Here is a 21,137-nt window from a genome sequence, read left to right on the forward strand (position 1 = left end):
CTGGCCATTCTTTCTATATTTATGTGTATATAAGAAAATAAAACAAATGCAATGTTTAAATCCACGGAACTACTCAGATTCCAACTAACGTAATGAACTTGGGCAGTTATGTAGCCTTCTGATTGGCTAGATAAAAGTCTGAAACGTTTGAAAGATCCAGGGTGTGATACTCATAACAAAAAGCAGCATTTGTCAATTTAAAGAGGTAGAAAATGACAGCCTGAGTCATCCTCTTGCATAGTGTAAACGCCCAGTTTCCTTTTTACAGCATTTTGGGCCGTTGGAACCTTGGTGACACCCTGACCTCACTTCCCGTTTTTACATACTTCTGGTCTGAGCAGGTGAACAAGGACGAGGGCTCCCAATGAATTACAGTTAAAGAATAGATACTAAAAGAATTCTACACAATTGGAAAAAGTCCTCAGAATTATTTTAACATCTAGTACCTGCATAGTCTGTGTGTGTGTTTGTCTGTGTGTGTGTGTGTGTGTGTGTGTGTGTGTGTGTGTGTGTGTGTGTGTGTGTGTGTTTAAAACTGCTTATTTGTTGTTTTAACCAGATCCACTGTAAATCAAATACACTGTGAAGGTAAAACTGTATTTTGTAACTATAAACAGAACTGAAGAAGCCTTCTGGATAGAAGGCGAAACGTCTTCAAGAGAAGAAACCCAGTCCAGTTGACAGAGAAAACTACCTTGGTAACTATAAACAGGTCAAATTAAATTATTCACGTCATTTCTGGACTCTTTACCATCCCCTTATTCTTTAAAACCATCTAAAACTAAATCTGAGATGTCTTCATTGAGACAATAAACCAAACTTCCATGGCTGTTCCTTCTGCTCTGTCCCATCTAAAGGACCATGTCAGGCAGATGATTTGCGCCCCATGTCCAGCTGTCTGTCTGAGTCCCCCTTGCCTCTCCCTGGCCCCTCCCTCCCCTCCCTGAGTAGTTTGACTCCTACAGGCTGTTTGAGTCATGCCGGTTACTGGCCTGACATCCACCTCCAGAAACCACAGAACCCAGTTCCAGTCCCTCTTTTTTCCAATCAAAGACTGCACACAGTATTTATTTTAGTTTATAAAGTAGCAAAAAAAACAGAACAAATGCTACAGATGGGACGCTGTTTGAGTTTTAACAGTGTAAAAAAGAGCAAGCAGCTTAAGAAGTTTCGTACTGTAGAACTTCCTAATTTTACAATAAAAATAATATTTGCATCCTATAAACTGAGCAAGCCCAGCATTTGAATGTGCGCTCCAAAGCATTCTGGAGCAACCAGTCCATTATTAAATCTCTCTGACCACACTCTTTTTGCAAGCTGATGCACATTTTTGCAGTAAAGTAAAGGAGAAATTGGATGTTTCAAGTTTGAAGTTTTGTATTTGTGAGTATCGGCAGAATGTCTCAAGACCAAATGTCAGAATGTTTAGACTGGCAGGGAATTAAAATCCGATGATGTGTTTCGTGTTCCATAAATAAAAGGTTTGTTTCGCTCCTTCTCTTCTTGTTAACCCCTTTTCGTAGTGTCACTGGACATAGAAATTCCTTCATAAGGAGATAAATGTGTGCAAAAAGCCCTGATGGTAGAGTTCATTTGGACTCATCTGAAGGTCGTCATGCTGTCTCTGTCGTTGTATTAAACCTTCTGCCACTTGGAGGAGGGAGAACCGATCTGCAGGCCGGCAAAAAAGACCTGGTACCGGTGCTTCCACATGATGAAGGCCCCGATGGCACAGACCAGTGCTTGGGCCAGGTTGAGCCCGATCTGGACCAGGAAGTACAGAGTGAAGGTCCCAGTTATCACCTCGCAGTCGCCGACTCCCTCATAGTTAAAGGTGCGAGCTATCGGGTCTTCTTGGCTGAGTGTGCAGACACAGTCCTCTCCTGCCGGCCCACAGCTGAAAGCACTGGTCTGGGAGTAATGGTGCCCAGCGAACGCCACGACCAGCACTGAAACGACCAACCCGATGGTACACAGGATAAAGTACAGAACCTGTGGAGGACAAATGGAAAGTACGTTGCATTCTTTCCTTCCACTTGAGATGTTTTGCTCCTGCTGTTGTACTGTGATTAACTCAGAGCTCCAAAACCAGTTTAGGACCAGGTACGCTGGCTCAGACCCTGAGGCAGGTTAAAGAGATTACCCACAATTCTACAGGGAAAGGTCTGACCCAGAACACATGCAAGACTGCTCCAGCAGCTTCCCACCTTCACTGAACATCCTGCGTGAGTATGAACAGTCTAAAAATACAGCTGTTAAATGTGACACAGCCTCGGTGTTGTTTACGCAATTGCACGATCTCAGTAACACTAAATCTTCATCTTAATCCGTTGCTTACATAACAGCAGCCCTCATTTGCTGGTGTATTTTCATCTGTTACGCGCCGTTTATGGAATTATAGGAGTGCTGAGAGCTGTTGAATTCTAAATGCTATTATATTAAATTTGGAGCAGCCAGTTGGTCGGAGGCACATGTGCAAACAGCAGGTCTGTCAACAGGGACTTTGGCTGAAAATGATGTAAAGAGAGACGATCAGGAACCCCCCAAATTCTGCAGCACACATGAAGAAATTTGAACATTTCGAGCTTTGCAATGTGCCATTGGTCAAGTGACTTAAAACCTCTTACAGGCAGTGGTTGGAATTCTTTTTCAGAACTGCAGTTTTGGATAATTCTTGAGACAAATAGTGCGTGCGTGCGTGTGTGTGTGTGTGTGGACTCACTTTACAAATGAACTGCGCTGACGTTCTCTCATCAGGGACGTAGGTGATGCAGTACAGGATGAAGCCCAGGATGGAAACTAAACACAGCTGTAACACCATGAAAGTAACAACAATTTGTGAATCATTTTAATTCCTAAAGGACTAAAAACAGCCCATGTTTTTTTTTTTAACCATGTCACACACACTGTTCCTTGCATGTATACGTTCTGCTGGCTGTGGTAAAGAATCAGTTGTTCTGAGTCCAGGTTGTTCACATCCTCTCTCAATATTGGCTGATTGCATGATTCAGCAGTTAGCTGTCATCTGATTACATTATTACCTCTCCCAGCCCCCATCCCCCCCTCCCCCCACCCCCTTCACACAGACACACTCACAGTCTCCTTAGTGCAATTAGAGTCTTGTGACCAACATGCAGCATCTTATTTGAATGTTTTTCCCAGGTTTTTATGTACTGAGGATTCTCTGCTGAGGTCTTGGTGACCTCCGTGTTTTTCACTTGGCTGGATCTCGTGAGGATCTAACTCGGGATGTTGGTGACCAGGGATGTTTTTCAAGAGCAGATGCTGTCTGAGATATCAGGCAACACGCTGCTACTCGTGCAGTCTTGCAACAAGTTTTTTTCCCACCTTATGACAGATTTTCCTCAAATAGGCAACAGAAAGCTGATCGTTCTTCACTTCACATTTATCCTTCTCCTTATTTTTATGTGTTACAGTGCATTGTTAACACATGTAAAATGTTTTGTTTCCCCCTGTATAAGGGTTGTTATTTCAGATTCATTTATTTAACTGCAGTTCTGAGTCCCCACTTTGACTTCATATGCTCAAATCAAAGAGAATCAAGGAGAAACAGGGCCTGTGGTGATGAGCGGGCTCATTGAGTTTAAGTTTAAAGATAGCAACGAGAGGTATCAGGTATCGGTATAATATAAATATCTCAGTGATTTTCTCATGGCTGTCTGCCAGAGACGTGTGGGCCAACACTGACATGCACGTGAAGGTGGACAGCATCTTATGGGATATAAGCCGAGGGTCATGCAAAGGTATCAGAATACGCGCACGCATGTAAACAAGCAGAAGCTGAAAAGGGAGCTTACGGTGATCCCAGCCCAGTGTGGTGTCTCTCTCGCCATGAGTGAGGGGCTTATGGCCAACATGAGGAAGGCCACCACCGTGACGGCCACCCCCAACAGCAGCTGGAGCAAGGCGACGAGCAGAGGGAAGCGACAAAACCTGCACTTATGGCCGTCCTCTGGTTCTGGGCTTTCTTCTCTTTTCTTGCTCCTGCTCTCCTTGTCTAAAGACCCCTTCTTCTCCTCCATTGCAGCCACTTTTGTCTGACTTTCTCTGCTTGACTCTCACCGTTGCAGTTTTTGGGGTGGATGAGCCTGTCTGCCGTCTGCCTCTCTCCCCTTCACGCCCCCTCCTGCCAAGGCTCCCTACCATAAGCCCTGCTCGCCTGCTATTTGAAAACAGAAAAAGCACTGAACTAATATGGAAAACATTTGGACGGGATTCCTAAAGCGGCTCCGGTGCCACATATAGAGCAGGAGGCATTCAGAGGAAAAGGGGGCCGGGAAGGCACGAAGGGGGAGTCCCAACACACGACGGTGAAAGTGTGTTGTATCTTTTTTAAAAACGTATTCATGTTAAAGGGGAGAAGGGCAAATCAGCAGGTCTGGGTTAATGAGAAGCCAGCTCAGAGGAGATCACACTTGACTTGAGATCAGGGGAGATTGGATCATTCTTTGTCAGCAGTGTTACACAAGAGAGCCATATGCTGCCAGCCAGAAAGAGTCACATGACTTACAGGAAGAAGTGAGACATGTGAGGGCTTTGCATGGGCTCAGATGTTAGTGTTTTTGAGCATCTAGAGTTCACAAGAGGATAACAGGTGTCTCTGGCTGTCAGATTAACTCCCTGGAGCCACTGTAATAAACTTGTAAATAAAACATACGTAGAGAGCTCTGGAGTGGTTCTTTTATAACGTCAAACCGCATGTATAAGAATTAAAAGCGTTTCACTTAAATATCAAAATATTTTTATATTCATTATTTTTCTTGTTTTTCGTCAAGATTTCAGAGGGTCTGGCAGGGAATCGGTATTATTTGTGGCTGGCGTTTGCCGAAATCGATTACCAGACAAAGGTGCTGCTGTGAAGGTGGGAGAGCGGCACCCATGCTGATGTTAATAAAGGAGACGCACGTGTCTGAGCACACGGTTGGGCCGGTGCCATGGTTACTGACAACGCAGAACTGAACGACAGAAAACGCGTGAAGACATCACCCGACCTGCCCTTTTCTCGGCAACATCGCTGCGGAACGGTCGAACACGGACGCGCTCGGCGAACAACTCTGATATTTTGAACGCGACCTTTGTTGCTTGCTTTAGAGACAGTGCGGAGGGGGAGGTAAAGGAAGCAGACGCGCGTTTAAGATCGCGGCTTTAGCTCACTAACACAACTAAACCCGACAGCCCGACACTTTGTCTGTCTTCACGCTTTTGCGCGTTGCGCTCTGAATCGTTGAACGCGTCGCGTTTCGCCAGCCAGGTCGATAAGTGTTTGGAGCGCATTGCTATAGGAACGGCGGCGATCGCTGTTGGACACAGGCAACTTTGTGCTGTTGCTGACTACACGTGAGTCTGAAGCTGTTCCCGAGCAGAGGCGCGCGTGCGCTCTGACCACAGAACCGTGCGAAGCGGCAGCTCAGGGAACTCCAGACATCAGTCTGGATCACAGCTCCACCGGAGGACACGCACTCCCACCGTCTCCTTCAGCCGCCCGCTCCCGGAATAGCGAACCCATAGAGAAGTTGAGGCGCGGACAGCCGGCAACATTGGAGCCATGGACGAAAGAATACCACATTTACAGGACAGGCAGTTCATGGAGCGCGCAGATTTCTTGGGGTAAGTGTTTCGCTTTTGGCGAACTCGCGCAAATAAATAAATAAATAAATAAATCAAGCAAATTGTTGTGGTAGCCTGGTGATTGACCGGAGACTCTCCGACTTTAGGATGGATTACCCCTCTCTCTACATGTGCAAGTCGAAAAGGGGAATTAAACGAGAGGACGGTGGTAAGGTACGCATACTGGCTCTACTTTTCTGTTTTGTAACCGAGTTCAGTTAGTTTATAATGCGCACCATTAGAATGTGCCTTATATAACAACTTTGTGTGCAGAGAGTGATTGTTTTATATCGGCAGGACGCGTACAAGTTACCACACAGGCTGATAGAGAAGAAGAGGCGAGACAGAATCAACGAATGCATCGGCCAGCTGAAAGATTTATTACCCGAACATCTGAAGCTCTCGGTGAGACCGCGGCTCCTCACAAAGTTTGAAGTGACTCTTCAAACCTGCTTTTGCGCGGAAAAAAATGTCCTGACTCTGGTTTCGTGCCTCCCCAGACGCTCGGACATTTGGAGAAGGCGGTTGTCCTGGAGTTGACGCTGAAACATTTGAACGCTCTGACCGCTGTCACTGAGCAACAGCACCAAAAGATCATCGCTTTGCAGAACGGTAAGGTGCACGAACCTAGAATTAGCATTGCGTAGATGTAATCATAAACATTCTAAAGGAAATCCGCTTGGGGGTTAAGGATTAAAAAGATAAAAATCAGAACTAGGGTGTTTTGACAGATGAATTAAACGCGCTGTTTAGACGCGTCCCTTTTATTTGACGGTAATGATCTGATTATTCTGTCTTGCAGGGGACCGGTCGATGAAATCTATTCATGCAGACTTGGACGCGTTCCACTCCGGGTTCCAGGCTTGTGCCAAAGAGGTCCTGCAGTACCTGAGCCAGGTTGAGAACTGGGCAGCGAGAGAGCAGAGATGCGCGCAGCTTATCAACCATCTTCATAAGACGCTGGCGCAATTGCAGACCTGCGCACCGCAGCCGCCCAGCCAGCACCAGCTGGCTGCCGCGGACGCGCAGGATGGGCAGAAAGCTGACAGCCAAGCCAACTGTGTCCCGGTCATCCAGAGGACCCAAGGAGGGGAACTTAACGAGAACGACACAGACACAGACAGTGGATACGGCGGGGAGGCGGAAAAGAGCGACGGCAAAGATAAAGATACTGAGCGCACCAAGGCGCAGGGACACAAGGCTGTGAAGGTCAAACAAGAGTTTGGAGACGAGCACGTTGCCAAGAAGCCAAAAATGAACAGCCCCGGGAACAGTTTAGGGGGTGCAGACGCCATCAGACCTGACTTGGCGTTGATGAACTCTCTGATGGGAATAAGCAGCGTGGGACAGCAGACACCTATCTGCATGCCTTTCTACTTCATCAACCCCTCAGCCGCCGCATCCTATATGCCTTTTTTCGACAAAAACAACATTGAAAAATACATGTACCCCGCGGCGGCCGCGCTGACGTCGCCCTTCCCCTGGTTGTACCCAGCACATGCGGCGGCCGCGGCGGCTGCAGCCGCTTTCCCCAGTCTGTCAGCTCATCTGGGGGCGTCTTCTCAATCCAATGACTCCCGCAGCCCAGACAGCGAAGAGTCACTGGACGCTGAGGCAGGTTCACCGGAGGAGCCCCAGGAAAGTCCCGCTCGGTACGAAGACAGTGACGTAGCCGATGCGTTCCAAGACAGCAAGAAAAGCCCACACGATCAGTTGTCCGCCTGCCAAGCCAGCTAAGCCGTCTGCACCACCTTTCCTTGCATCCTGAGGAGTTAATGCGTTCATTTTTTTTAAGTTGGCAAAATTTAAAACGAGGTTTCACAGCAGGTGGTTTTCAGTTTATGGGCGGAACGGGACAATGTGACAGCGTGTGCCTTTTGCACTCATGCTAGATTAATCAAATCATTGATACCGATCGACAATAAGGTCGTGCTGGAGGCTTTGTTTGTTAAGACTTTATGAGATGGTAACGGTGGTTCACCAACTCTGAGTTGACGGAGCAGTGTCCCAATCAACAAGTTTCTGGATGGATGAGGTTACCACGGAGCCCTGCTGGGGTGACCAGCCTGCTGTGACTGTAAATATGACCCTAGAACACACTCTTGGTTTAGCCCGTGCACAGAAAGGGTCCCGTAAAAAGAGGCTCTCATGCACGGGGTCCTAAGAAGGCACTGACGTACCGTCATGTGGAGAAGTCAGTTCTTGCAGTGTCCACTATTAACAGTAAATACAGACAGATCAGCCACTTTTTTAAATCCCACGTTAATAGGCCCTGATAACAACAGTAGGGGAGATCTGATGATGCCTTTTTGTCCTGGAATCTCAGTGCCATTTTCAAGTTTACACAAGTAAACTAAATCAGTCATTTGAACAGTTTAGGATAATGTAAAACAAACAAGCAAACAAACAAAAAAAAACCAATCACAAAGTGGCGGCTTGACCAGCATATTGTACTGTTTCCCTGAATGCAGCATTTCAGCAGAGATGCAGAACCCTCCAGAAGACATAGGGTAGCACCTTAGAGCTCTTTGATATTGAATGTACCTCTATTTCCCACCTGTAAAAGTTTGTACTCGGGAGGATCTTTACTCTTTGAAATGTAAAGTGCACTTTCTCAGCTTTTTACCCTTTCCAACAGTCACCCCATCTGTTTTTCTTTTTTGTTTCTAAATAGCCCACAACTCGTTTTTTTGTCTGAAAACACTCATTGTGTAGTATTTAACTAAAACAACATGCGCAGCAGTGCCGCACACATCATGATGGTTTCACGCAATAAAGTGGCGAATGGATGTACCAGGATGAAAATAACTTCAATCCTAATCCGATTTGCACCCACACCTACAGGCCAGACTACCGGTATCCCTTATTACATGTGGTATGCGTTTATTGTAAAAAAAATTTGGTTTTCTGACTAAGTTGGGAACAGCGCTGCAGTCCATGACCATCGGTAGCAGAACGCTCTCTTGGCCTGTTTTCTATGACATCCATTCCTGTGAGTACAGTGTTGTTAAGCTTTTCTTTTTCTTATATTTCGACACGTGACTGAATTAACTGATGGTTTCCGTTGTATTTTGGCTTCAACATATTGTTTTTGTAGTTCTTTTCTTTTGGCTTTTCCTCATATCTGTCATAAATTGTTAAATATAGTGGCATGTGCACCTGTACATACTTTTTTTTGGTGAATATACTATAAAGTAAATATACCATGTCATTGTTGTAGAAGTTATGGAAGTTTTTTTTCTTTTTTTAAAAGAGATTTAACTGAACAAAATGTTGCACATTTCTTTAATGCTTTACACACACGCTGTTCTAAATTATTGCTGATGAATTGTACAATAAATATCAAAAGTGAACTCTCTTGGCCTTTTGTTTTATAACAGTTCTGCAGGGAACAATACCAGGTCATGTGTTTGAGTGCTGTACATTTTAAGAACAATAGTAAGAGGTCAGCAGATGAAATGTATTATTACTCAGGCTCTGATCAGCTGACAGGTCACAGCAGAGGAATGTACAGTTAGCCATGGCTTTATAAAAAAAAAAAAGTCATGTGATAAAAGGATGATGAAGTGAGATTACCCTCAGTCTGTTCCAGTCGATGAAAAACAAGGGGCCCTCTCCAAACCTGTCAAAAGCTTAAAGTAGGATCAGACTTTAACTTGGTGCTCAGGGTAAAAATATTCTAATCTTTCTAATTTGGTGTAGAAATTTCTGATGTCAAGCATTCAAGTGGAGAAATACTATTTACCAAAAGTTCAACAAAAGCAGTCGCCTCATGGGATTAATCTATGAAGCCTTTCTGACAATTTGCATGAACATTTTACACCATGACCATGTTTGTACTCATATCCATTTGTCCTCCAGGAGCCAACTTCTTGAAGATCCTGCAATTGGTGAGTAAATGCTGCCCTCTTGCGGCAAACATGGTAAAAAACAAACCCAAAAGCAGCGTGATCTAAAACAGACAGGATCCAGCCCAGTTAGTCAAATGGTTTATTGAATCATGCAACCCATGTCATATCAGTAGCCACTTACAGCCATAAATCAGTCAACACTTTGCAGTATATTAAGGCAAGGACAGAAACAGTATGTACAGTTGACATCGAGTTTTGGAACATGTATATTTGTAAACAGTGGTAAACATCTTAAGTTGCTGGGTGTAAAATGCAAATAAATCATATCCAAAAAGGGGGGGGGTCAATTCAAATATACACAAGCTACTGTAAAGTTCATTCAAATATGTAAGAAAATGATAACATACTGTGCTGGCGACAGAATGGAGTGTGTGATAGATCAGGAAATAAATTAGATTAAATGATCGTTACTTTTAAAACAAACACGTGGTCCCTAATGTAAAGTAGCAGGATGGAGCTCCCAATCAATGTTCTTGCTGCAAAATCCCAACAGATAAAACACCTTCATTGCCTTTCTTTGTAAAAACCATGCTCCACCACAACATTCAGCCTCCGTCAGTCAACCTCAATGTTTCTGCCGATGCTTCACTGTACGTCACTTAAAAACAGAGTGAAACGAATATAAGGCACTTCTACGCAAATAGCAGCCAAACTGCAAGCCTTGGGAATTTTAGAGCCCGAAACACGCGCAACTCGTGTACACATTCTGATATGGCTGTATTTACAACACAATCATGCAACAAGACCGGCTCATCTTTGGACACCGATGACTGCAGAAAAACAAGCTTAATAACGCATTTGGCAAAACAGACCAGCTAGTCATCATTTAAAAAAAAACCTTAAGAGTACAATAATCTGGTTCAGTGTGCAGATGTCGCTGCACAAAAGAGGGCACTCAACTTCTATAAGTGAGCCCGCAGCTTTGTAATAAAATACATTTTTACTACAGAATGCTGAAAAGTAAAAAAAAAAAAAAAAGAGGGGCTTTACAGCAAGTCACTGTTTTATCACCTACAGACAGTAATATTCTTTATTAAGAAAACTATTAATCTTTTTGTGCATAGCTTTGACATGAACAGATAATCAGATCTGCACGAGTACATTCTGGTTTGCCAGGCAAAACATTCGAGTTCATTTTGCCGTCACTACAAGCAGGTAAAGGTTGTTTACTGCGAAAATGACACCACGATGTTCAAAGATTCACATTGTTATTTAGAATATTTTCTGATTTACTAGAATTATATTTAAAAGGCAATCACTGTGTTTCACAATGCAAGTAACAACGCAAACCATTTAGCAGGTAGTAAAATGTGACAAAGATTAAGAGGATATACCAACACAGGAAGAACACAACAGTCGTGTCTTAGTGTCATAATACACCGCATTACACGGTGCTGCTGCTGTGCCTTGATTCTTCATGTCATAGGGGCTAATCTTTCATCTCAAGTTCTCAAAAAAGCTCAGCACTGTTCCGTTGCCATTGTCGTATCTTAAGGTCTCCTTCACGTAATTGACAGAACAGTGCAGAGTAATGTGCTACTGAGGTATCCCATAAAAAAATATTCACTTACAAATGTGGATTTAGGTGAAATGAGTTTGCAGAACCACCTTACACATAGATCCCCTCTGGATTCAGACCAGAACTGAGTGGGCTGTGGAGGACACGAAGGTGACTAGAGGTCGGGCGTGAAGCAGCGGGGCGTTTCAGGGAGCCAGTCAGCAAAACAACATCTGACCATGAAAACAGGAGAAAGAAGGAAAATAAGAAACCGGACTTTAATCCGTGTGGTATTAGTAAATTGGACTGATGCTATTCTGCCGCCAGAGGGCAGTAGCGATGATGAGTTTAAGTTAACGTGAAATAGTGAGTCCTTTTCATAAACACAAACCAAAAATGGTGAAATACAAAGCACAGAAAAGGGCCAAGCTAATCCGGTTCATTGCTGTATCATAACTGTTGTTGCTGTCAGCTTTAAATGTTTCACACATCAGGTTCATTTATTCATTCACAGTAGCTTCAAGTCAAACATGAACTCCCCTCACTGAAAATTTCAGGTCCATTTTACAAACACTCACCATGATACACTGCTTAGGTACTGCCTCGCTAATAATCTCTTTCCCTAATAATCCTAATGTAGACTATTATTAGATATCAAATGGACATTTTCTGTTCGATAGCTGCGGCCTCATCCACTGATTTAGCGGCTGTTTCATTTGTCTTCCCCTGCGGGCTGATGTTGATGCTTAAGTTCAATGAGCCCAGCAGAGACACAGATAAATGTCTGATGGGCAGCAAAAAGGAGGGAGCGACGAGGAAGCAGGATGGATGAATGAATGAAGCTAATCTGCAGGTATTTGTTGGCAGAGTCTCTACATTTCACTGGGTGGGGGAGGGGGATCTAATTCTGCACCCTCCGCTACCAAAACCTATGACTGATTTTCTCTGACACAGTTTCTTTTTCTGACACAATCCCGCTGAGTCGGTTTCTCTCAGCGGATTTATCGGATGAGACAGAAATATAAGTGGTTTAATAGAAGGGGGCACGTTTAGCCTGCATGTGAAGGACGGAAAGTCTCGCTCAAACACACTCAAGTTCTGTCTAATATCAAGCCATTTAAGTCCACCAATGTAAAACCACTGACGCAACGGGGATGGTTTCTTCCGCCTCTTTACTTTATAAAAATGTACTTCTCTGTCTATCTAAAGCGATAGAAAATGCTAAAAGGAGGAGCACTTTGACTTTGATTGAATCCATCCATTTGTGGTGAGAATGAAACTGATATTACCTTTAGTCTGACTAGTCTGACTGCTGTTGCTCCCCTCTTCCTCGCCGGGCTCGGCCGGCAGCACCGTGACCTTGGTGCCGGTCTGCTTGATAAACTGCTGCAGGTTAACCTGTCTCAGCTCCTTGGTCAGCAACTCCAGCTCATGCTGCATGTCCTTCAGTGGAACACAGGTGAGGTGTGAGGAGACGTCACGAGCGAGAAGAGGACCTTCATCGTCCCCCTTCGTGCTACAGGTGGTCTTTTAATGAAACGGCTCACCTGCAGTTTCTTGTTGCTTTGTCCGAGGGACCTGTCCACAGCCCTGCTGCTGCTCTCCAGCTGGACAGCCTGTCTCTCCTGGGATTTCAGTTCTGTCTTGGCTCTTAGAACCTGAGCCCGAGCCTCCGCCTCGCTGACCCACTGCGTTTCCTGACGCTCTTGCTGGAGTCGCTGCTCCTCCAGACCTGCCTCCACGCTCTAATGGGAACATAAAGGAAAAACACGCTGACGTGAGCAAATTTCCTAATGTGGTGGGAAAAAAAGCCTTTTGACTCATCATTTCACACCTGGACCATTGCCAACTTCTCTTCTATGTCAAGTTCGCATCCATGCAGGCGTCCTCTTAACTCCTGCAGTCGCTCCTCCAGCTGCCGCTCACTTTCCAGCTCAATCTGCAGCTCAGTGGCCCAGAACTCCTCCTCCTCCATCTCCACCTCATTCTTCCTCAGATGTTTCTCCAGCCTCAGGATCTCATCCATCAATCTTCCCCCTCCCGGCTCACCACTGCTTCTCCCGCCTCGCTCACCTCTCCCGTCTGCCCAGGCTTGGAGCTCGGCCTCATAGGTCTCCAGCTTTTTCTCCAGCACATCCAGTGTCTCCCTCTGCAGGCTGACCAGTCTGACCAAATCCTCCATACGACACGCCCACAGGCCAGGCGACGCCGTCCCGAGGGTCGCTCCCACGTGGTGGAAATTTCCGCCATTTCCCTGGAGGAGTCTTCGCTTTGCTTCAGCCTCGCCGATCTGGCCGCCGCTTAGTATCTCTCTGAGGCCTCTGTGTGCACCCGTGAAAGTGAGGGACTTGCGGCGTGGCTCGCGGCGGCGGAGAGAGCGGTCGTTGGGGTGACGAAGCTTTGCAAGAGGCGGGAGGCTCTGTCGATGCAACCCACGCTCGGGGCCCCTGAGGGGAGGTCCTTCCGAAGGGGGCCGTTCAGTCAGGGAGGGACCTGTGCGATGCAGGATCAGCTGGACATCGCCGGCATACTGACCCCAAGTGTTTAAAGAAGCAACGGGACTCTCGTGAGGTGCCAGGTGACGTTCTGTGTCTCGCCATTTTTCTATCAGAGTGTATCTCCCAGTGCGGCCTGTTGAAACAACAAGAACATCAATGTCACCCAGACCAGCTGCACGAAAACGACTGGTCGCAGACAAGTTTTCAACTTCTTTCTAAACATTTCACAGCATAAGGCCGTCAAAAGAACCAACCCCGAAAATGTGAAATGAACACGGGCGAAAAGAGTTTTTATCCCCAAGAGAGGAGCACTGTGCGTAAACCGTCACAACCCACATAACTTCAAAGGTCCCTTTCCGTCATTTGTAAGTATGGCTTTGATTTTAAAAAGGCAGCGCGGGAGAGGAGGAGGGGGCTCAGAAGTGCTGCTTTTACAATTTGGCAGGAGGCTGAGAGATGAGTCAGACTTTCCCTCCTCCTACTCCGCGCTTTGTGGGAAGTGATGTCAATACAGTATGTGCAAGCCCCCCATCCTTATGGCTCCTCCACTGAGGGGGGCTGCACTCAGATCTAAGAGGGTACCAAAAAAGCCTCGAAGACAAACTGGATCTGAGCTCAGCTTGTAGGCAGGATATCAGTATCAGCCAAGGTATCAGTTCATTGACGCCCAACACTCACCGAACACGCAACAGAGGTTTTCAGGAGCGTTAACATGGAAGAGGAGGAGACACACGAAGGATTACAGCAAGCAAGTCAGTCTATGAGGGGAGGGCACGGATGTGACTATGAACAATACACCGATACACGTCCTGCCTTTGGGTTGTTCCTTTCTATCCAAACACACTCCTTCTACTCCCACAGCCATCAAAATTCAAACCAAGTGTGAGAGCATGACAAAAAGAGTTGGGACAGGAAATAAATTGTTATTAATGTTTCCTGTGAAAGCAGCAAAGCTGCCCGACAGTTCAAGTTCTCACAAACTAGTGTTAAACAGTATAATATTGGAAATAGATCTACCAAATGATAGCTGTTTGAGCCTAGCTGTAAACGTGTAAATGTTTTATTTGAGACGTACCTATGGCCTGAGCCAGAGCAATCACCACCTCCTGGCAGGTGGTTGCCTCCGTAACCCCGCAGACGACCCTCTGGACTCCATCCACCCAGACCTTCAATTCCATGTTGTGTCAGAAGCGAGGAGTCCGGTTGTGGTGTGTTGGCCCCGACATCACTGAAGAACCCAGCGGTCCGGTGCCCCTCCGGCTACTCAACTGAGGAGGAAACGCACAAAAAACAGGAAGCACTTAGTCAGGATGTGCTGAAGGCTACAATTATGACGCTGGATGCCTTAAAGAATAAACAGACACGGAGTTCCACTTGCGAAACACCGACGAGCCGAGAGTGGCGAGCGGCGTGGCTTAAGCAGCAGATCAGTCCTGACTGGGCTCGTACAGACAGACGTGACATGTCCAGCTGGGGCTGACGCTGTTGTTCTGTTCTCTGGAAACCTGTAAATATCAGCTGGGGTCTGCAGGAAAAGGCTGTAAACTGATATTCTCGTGTTCTGAGGAAATCTGTGAAGACTGAGCCGGAAACAGAAACTGGAAAAACGGGACAAAACAGCCAGTGTGGGGTTTTTTGGGGAGGGGTTGATAAAAGTTTAATTGGAAAAAAAGTTGAGTGAAAGCTGGCACAAGAGACTCAGAGGAAGAAGAGATTTGTTTGTTTCGTGGAAGCAGTTTCCTTCTTCCCGCCTGGTATTCTGCACCGCTACACGGGAGAATAATGACGTATATGAGCAATGAAATATTCAAAAATCTGCAACTTCTGGGAGCCCTTTAAAATACATAAGTTATGTAAACTGGTTATAGATATCAGAGCTACAAAGGAAACACTAAAACCATGATTAGATTAAAACAATGTGCGACTTTAAGGATAATGCCTTGGACGAGAGTGAGCTCCTTAAATCCAGAGCACCTACGCTACCGAGCCAAAGGGCCCTTTTGTTCACCAACCCCCAACCAATTACACCTCCCCCTGCCCGCGCGCTCCGCGGCCACATACAAAAGCAAAGACAACCTCAGCAGCTCGTCCTGACATCCTGCAATTGCTTTTCTAAATATGGTGAAGACATTAAAACAATGCAAACAGAAAACCTGCGGGCACAAAGTGCTGCAGTCAACCTTAGCTTCCATTCTTTTAATTAGTGCAGTGATTGATTAATGCAGTGTTAGTTTACAGATTAAGTGACTAATCTTTCCTGTGGCTTAATTTGAAATTAAGCTGCACAAAGTAGTCGCTCTCGAGGATTAAGCAAGTTTTAATGAAGCAGATGTGAAGAAAAAAAATGCTCAGCAACACTCCTCCTGTTGCGAGCGTTCTAAATGTGTGGAAAATAAGTGGCACCTTTGGGTCAGAACCGGCTGGAAAAGTGCTTCTGTCCTCTGTTCACTCATCCCTTAAATGGTATAAAGACGCGAAGGATGAGGATTAAACCAGACGCTGCCAGATCTTTCTGCAGTGACCCAGAGCGCAGTCACCGTTTGGTTTAACCTTTTTTTTTCCCCAGGAAAATGTGGAAACAGTAATGGGGCCTGTGCGGGTCTTGATGCAAAGCAGACAAAGTGAATCAGCAGTGGTGAAGGTCCGATTACACAGCAAAACAGGAGGAAACCCTGAAAAATAAGCTAGTGCCAGAGACTTGGAAAACTCCAGAAACGTATAACATCCTCACAAAAGCCGCTTTAATTGCCACTTTTTTTTTTTCGGAAAAAGGCTTAGAGAGTCCTTTATAAATGTCAGTCACTCCGCTCCAGACTCATAATATTCACATTCATAGACATTAACCCAGAAAACCTAAAACGAAGATATGGGCAGAGTGGTTTGATGCCATCAGGAGCTTTGCAGGCCTCCATTCCTCTGGTATCCCAAAGCCACATTCTGGGGAAGATGCCCACTGCCTGATGCTGTGCCAGAGATGCGTTTTAAGAGGACTCGCTTAAAAAGAAAGGGGGGGGGGGAAGCTGTGTACACACAAACTGCAGCAAACACCAACACAAACCAGAAGATCTGTGCAAACCGAGTGTGAATTTGAATATCACCCAAAACGCTGGAGCACAAAGACAGGATAAAATGTCCAATGAGTTCAGGACATGCAGGGCTCCCTTCTTTACACTGCGGAGTGTTTTATGACCAAGCCCCCACGAGGGGCCTAACTTCCTGCGAATGCTATATTAAGCACCATCACAGAAATGATCAACTGCAGCAAAACTATCAGAACATGTTCCTGACTCAGAACGGGTCAGTAGTGTTGACTCACGGCGCATTCCTCCAGAAGGAGCGAGCAGCCTGCCTGACGACTCTCCGGGCCAACGGGCGAACACCAAGCTGGCTGCGAAAGGCTTCAGCTGGCTGCTGGTGTAAACAACACACCATATGGTCCTGAGAGCCATCCAACAGCAACAACACTCCTGTAACGCACACCAGAAACGCTAGCAGCCACGACTGCATCACCTTATTGCTGCCAAAGATTTTTTTGGAGTGGAGGGGGGTTCCTCTGAAGCCTCAAAAACTTGCCTACGTAGCAACACTGTTGAAAAACAAGCTGTTGAAAGGGGGGTGGGTATTCATTCCATTACAACAAAATGACATCTACAGAGAAGAAGGCCTGAGGAGTGACTAAAACCTGGTCATGTGACTACAACCTCCATAATCTGGTGCCAAAACACCCAAGATGTCATCCTCTTTACCGACAGCTATCTTTTACCTCAGCTATCGCTGACTTCATTGCAAAGGACATCGCCTGTAAAGCAACATGTAATTACTAGAAATGTCTACCTTGCTGCCATTGCTAGCAGATTTGATGTACATCTGTGCTCAGCGAGTGTTTGAGCGGGCCAAAGAAATCTTTTTACTTTCTTTCACTTCCTCCAAAATGTCACCAGGCGATGCATTAACAGTGCGATCCCAACATCTACTGTCCAGCAGAACAGCAGTGGTTAGAGGACAGGAGTGTGACGTTGGAGTCCTGCAGTGGGAACCAGATAAAGAAGCTCCAATCTGCTGCCAGAGACAAAGCCTTGATCCTGTACAGTGGAATCTGATAAGGTCCATGGTATGCATTCCTGAGCTGTGAGAATGCAATGTGCCATGACTAAGAGACAAGAAAGCCTGTGGGCACCAGCTCTCTGTGGCTATGCACAGAAGGGATATGGCCTGGAAAAGAGGCAAATCATAAAAAGGGATCATTATTTAAATGTTATGGGAAATTTGTATTTTGTGACATTTTCTGTGAATTGTTTATGCAAATGAGGAGAGGAATCTGCTTTATTTTCATTTCCTGAGATTTCCGTAAGGCTCTAATCTATGTGTCTGCTCAGTTAGGATTAGTGTCCTGGCTGCAGCCTCCCCAACAAAAAGACAGAAAACTGATAATGAGCACTTGTGTGTGACACCAGTCCACAACAACAGACACAACATCAGCCAGCCAAGGTACTCCACTAGATTGCAGGAACGCCTCAGCGATCCCAGAGCAAAACACCTTCTTCTTCTTCCGTCTGGATCGTTTTAAACTTAAAGGGTCTGAATCCAGTACCGAGCACTGGCCCCCACCCCCTCAAACTCTGGGCGATCAGTGCTGCCAGCATATTAAACATCTGGTCAGCACGTTCAGCCAGCAATAATGACGCCTTTGTTCCTGAGCCATGTTCTCAGAAAACTTACCCGTGAGCTCTGAGGAGCCTGCAGGGAAGGCAGCAGGTCCCCTGCAGCAAGGCAGCCCAGCAAGACAGACACCCTCCCTGGCCAACGCTTACAAGCTGCAGCAACTGTGGAACATCATCTGGTGTGGGGCCAGACTCAAGAACCAAGAAGTTTTATAGCAGCAGCTAAAATGTCAGCAGACAGATGAGGTCTGAAACTCGAAGGTCCCCAACTGGAAGATTTTTATTGCTGTTGTGGATTTTTGACGTAGAGGCTCCTTATGGCAAAGATTTGCCGTTGTTTCACTTTAGATGCCATAAAAAGCAAAGTTTCGGGTTTTACGTGACCGAGATCAGTTTTCATGTGATTTTTTTGGGAGGATTGTGACGTCAGAACCCCCCAAAATAGTTTGGCTGAACGATCATCTTGAAAAAGGCTGTACAAAAGGTCACGGACATTAAATACCGAGTAAATGCACCAACTCCACAGTTGGTCGTGACGCACTGTGACTTGCGTAAATAGCATTTTTACGCATATTCTCTCAGGATTCCTGTGGTGCAAAGGCATTTAATGCAAAGACAGCTGGCTGGATATTGGGGAGGGGAAGGAAACCCCAGCGACGAGACGAAAACTGACCCATCCCGACCGCGAAACGCTGCCTGAAACATCGCCGCTGTCGCTTTGACCCGATGTGGGAAAATTCAACTATTCCCAACATGAAAACAGCCTGAACATGTCACCGGTACCGTCCAACAGCTCCGCGTCGTAGTGGTGCTGTCGACTGGGACGTGGGGAAATGGCGATAATGAGCCGAACTATTGAAGTGGAGAAATGTTTCCGTTATGTCAGCCGCGGCGCATGGAAGCATCATTAGCTCGGTGTCACGGCCTTACCTCCGGGCTGCAAACACGCGTCCGCTCACTGGCTCCTCTCCGGACTCAACTTTCATGTAGAAACGCGGGATACGGCGTCAATCCTGCAAAATCTCTGCTTCTTCCCAATTAGCCAGTAAACCAGTGCGGGAACTGCGTCAAAGTCCCGTGCAGCTGCAGGACGGAACCGCGGCTTTAAATCCCTGCCCTGCCCTGAAAACGACCCTCCACGGTCTGGACCGCTGTGCTCAACTTTGTCCCTGTTTCTCCTCTGCTCGCTGCTGCGGTGCAGACTGGCCACTAACCAGCGCAAAATGCCCCTCTCCCAGTTGCTTTACTCCTGCTGGTAAATACATTGGAACTGGGACACCGCAAGGCATTGTGGACTGTTTAAAGCTGCAATCCACGGTCAGGGAGGGGGAGCCAACTTTTCCACAGGCGGGGGATCGCTACAAAGACCTCTGGAAAAATAAATTAAAAAATAAATCTGTTTTTTACGAGGAAAAACTTTTAAACGCCAACGGGGAAACGGCTCCGCCAGTCAATTAATCACTCAGTCGACACTAATATTGATGTATGTTCTGGGGCAATATTCCATAAGGTTTAGAAACACTACTGTCATTTCTGCACAGACGGCCATAAAATAAAAGTTTGATCGAATGATCTAACCAACCCCCCCTTCCATCCAGTAAACATGATTTTTGCGAGACATCATATATTCAGTCGTGGTGTTTTCTGTGTTCAGTTATACATTTTATTTAGATTTTTACACTGTAAAAGTCGATATTTGTATTTCTTTGATTTGTTTTAATTACATGATGCTACGTTCGTGCTTGATGATCTGTCACACAGTCCCCTTCTACGTGGAATAGAGATTACTTTTTAAATCCCATCCCCTCGTGTCTAAATGGTTGAATGCCAGTGATTACAAGTCAACAATGTATGCATTTAGTATCTAGAAAAAGACTATTTTGATGATTCAGATAAACTAAATAGACATTTAGTAAATTTAGTAAAAAAAAACCAAAAACATACACTCTCACTTTTAACACTTCTACACCTCGGTTCCTAAAAGTTATTTGTATTCATATTTAAAATCTTCAGCTTGCGTTAAATATGATAACATATTGCCATTAAACAATCTCTGGATATAAACACTACATCATCGGATGCCTGTGATTGGCGTTCGGCGGAGGGGGTTGTGTTAAACGAGGCTTGACTGCCATCTGGTGGGTAATTTATGTCATGACTACCGTTCGAGCTCTGACTCTCACCCCCTAAAAGTCAAAAAATATTATTAGAGATTGAAAAAAGAAAAAGAAAAAATAGATAATGCTTAGTGAGGAGAAAATCAAGTCACCTGTGATTACATTTTTTTCTGACTAATGTTACTCTCTACAATCTTGTACCAGTTACTTAGGAGTCACAAGCAAAATTCAAAATAAAATAAAATCCTACGGTAAAAAGTAACTACTGTATAGGCATGGTATAGGTTGCCTTTTTCACTTTTAAAAAGACCGTATTACTTTAAAAGTATGAAACTTGGTAGATAAAACGGTTATTTTCTTATTTAAAACGTTTTAATTTTTGGTTCAAATTGGTGTGGATATTGTGCAACGTTTTTTGATTTAGAGAAATTCGGAGACTGATTTCTCATAAATATGTATCATAGTAAACAAACCATAGTGCAAAACAATTGTAATATAGCAGATTCGAAGTCAATAGCGACCTCTTTGGTGTCTGATGTGCAGTATTAAAACAGCTTCATGATTATCATGACATTTTCTTTTCTTTTCCTTTTTTTTTTTTGTGAACTTTTTGCTCACGTTATGGCTACTGGCTAGAAACAAGATTTATCAGTCCACTTATTTTCTAAACAATCTATTAATCTTTCAACTTTAACCGGACCTCAAACAAACAAACAAACAAACAAACAAATCTTAGATTCACTTGCCATCTGTTTAATTTATATACTTCCTAGGGTTCTGTTCTAAATTGAATATCTGCGTTTATGCGCAGAAATCTGCGCAGG

The 21,137-nt window shown here is 45.2% G+C and overlaps 3 protein-coding genes across 5 annotated transcripts; 1 reads left to right on the forward strand and 2 right to left on the reverse strand.

Annotated features, from left to right (window-relative positions):
- Positions 1-1,037: 1,037 nt before the first annotated feature.
- sspn (sarcospan (Kras oncogene-associated gene)) lies at positions 1,038-4,677 on the reverse strand. Its single transcript, XM_003967281.3, has 3 exons — positions 3,819-4,677; positions 2,723-2,809; positions 1,038-1,992 (listed from the first exon to the last, which is right to left on the reverse strand). The coding sequence occupies exons 1-3, from the start codon at positions 4,041-4,043 to the stop codon at positions 1,636-1,638; spliced, it is 669 nt and encodes a 222-aa protein (XP_003967330.2). The 5' UTR covers positions 4,044-4,677; the 3' UTR covers positions 1,038-1,635.
- Positions 4,678-4,872: 195 nt separating this feature from the next.
- Positions 4,873-8,424, forward strand: bhlhe41 (basic helix-loop-helix family, member e41). Of its 2 annotated transcripts, none has more exons than XM_011607152.2 (5): positions 4,873-5,628; positions 5,703-5,802; positions 5,926-6,033; positions 6,129-6,240; positions 6,431-8,424. In XM_011607152.2, the coding sequence occupies exons 1-5, from the start codon at positions 5,567-5,569 to the stop codon at positions 7,363-7,365; spliced, it is 1,317 nt and encodes a 438-aa protein (XP_011605454.2). In that variant the 5' UTR covers positions 4,873-5,566; the 3' UTR covers positions 7,366-8,424. The 2 variants fall into 2 exon arrangements, with proteins under 2 accessions (XP_011605454.2, XP_003967351.2); XM_003967302.3 differs by having other exon boundaries at positions 4,893-5,628; positions 5,736-5,802.
- A 1,177-nt stretch (positions 8,425-9,601) lies between these two features.
- rassf8a (Ras association domain family member 8a) lies at positions 9,602-19,488 on the reverse strand. 2 transcript variants are annotated; one of them, XM_011607151.2, is made up of 6 exons: positions 19,127-19,488; positions 14,611-14,803; positions 12,872-13,668; positions 12,585-12,782; positions 12,327-12,480; positions 9,602-11,270 (listed from the first exon to the last, which is right to left on the reverse strand). In XM_011607151.2, the coding sequence occupies exons 2-6, from the start codon at positions 14,711-14,713 to the stop codon at positions 11,149-11,151; spliced, it is 1,374 nt and encodes a 457-aa protein (XP_011605453.1). In that variant the 5' UTR covers positions 14,714-14,803; positions 19,127-19,488; the 3' UTR covers positions 9,602-11,148. The 2 variants fall into 2 exon arrangements, with proteins under 2 accessions (XP_011605453.1, XP_029697435.1); XM_029841575.1 differs by lacking the exon at positions 19,127-19,488 and adding an exon at positions 14,900-17,576.
- Positions 19,489-21,137: the final 1,649 nt, after the last annotated feature.

The sequence above is a fragment of the Takifugu rubripes genome, chromosome 9 (genome assembly GCF_901000725.2).
Source record: "Takifugu rubripes chromosome 9, fTakRub1.2, whole genome shotgun sequence".
Classification (NCBI taxonomy): domain Eukaryota; kingdom Metazoa; phylum Chordata; class Actinopteri; order Tetraodontiformes; family Tetraodontidae; genus Takifugu; species Takifugu rubripes.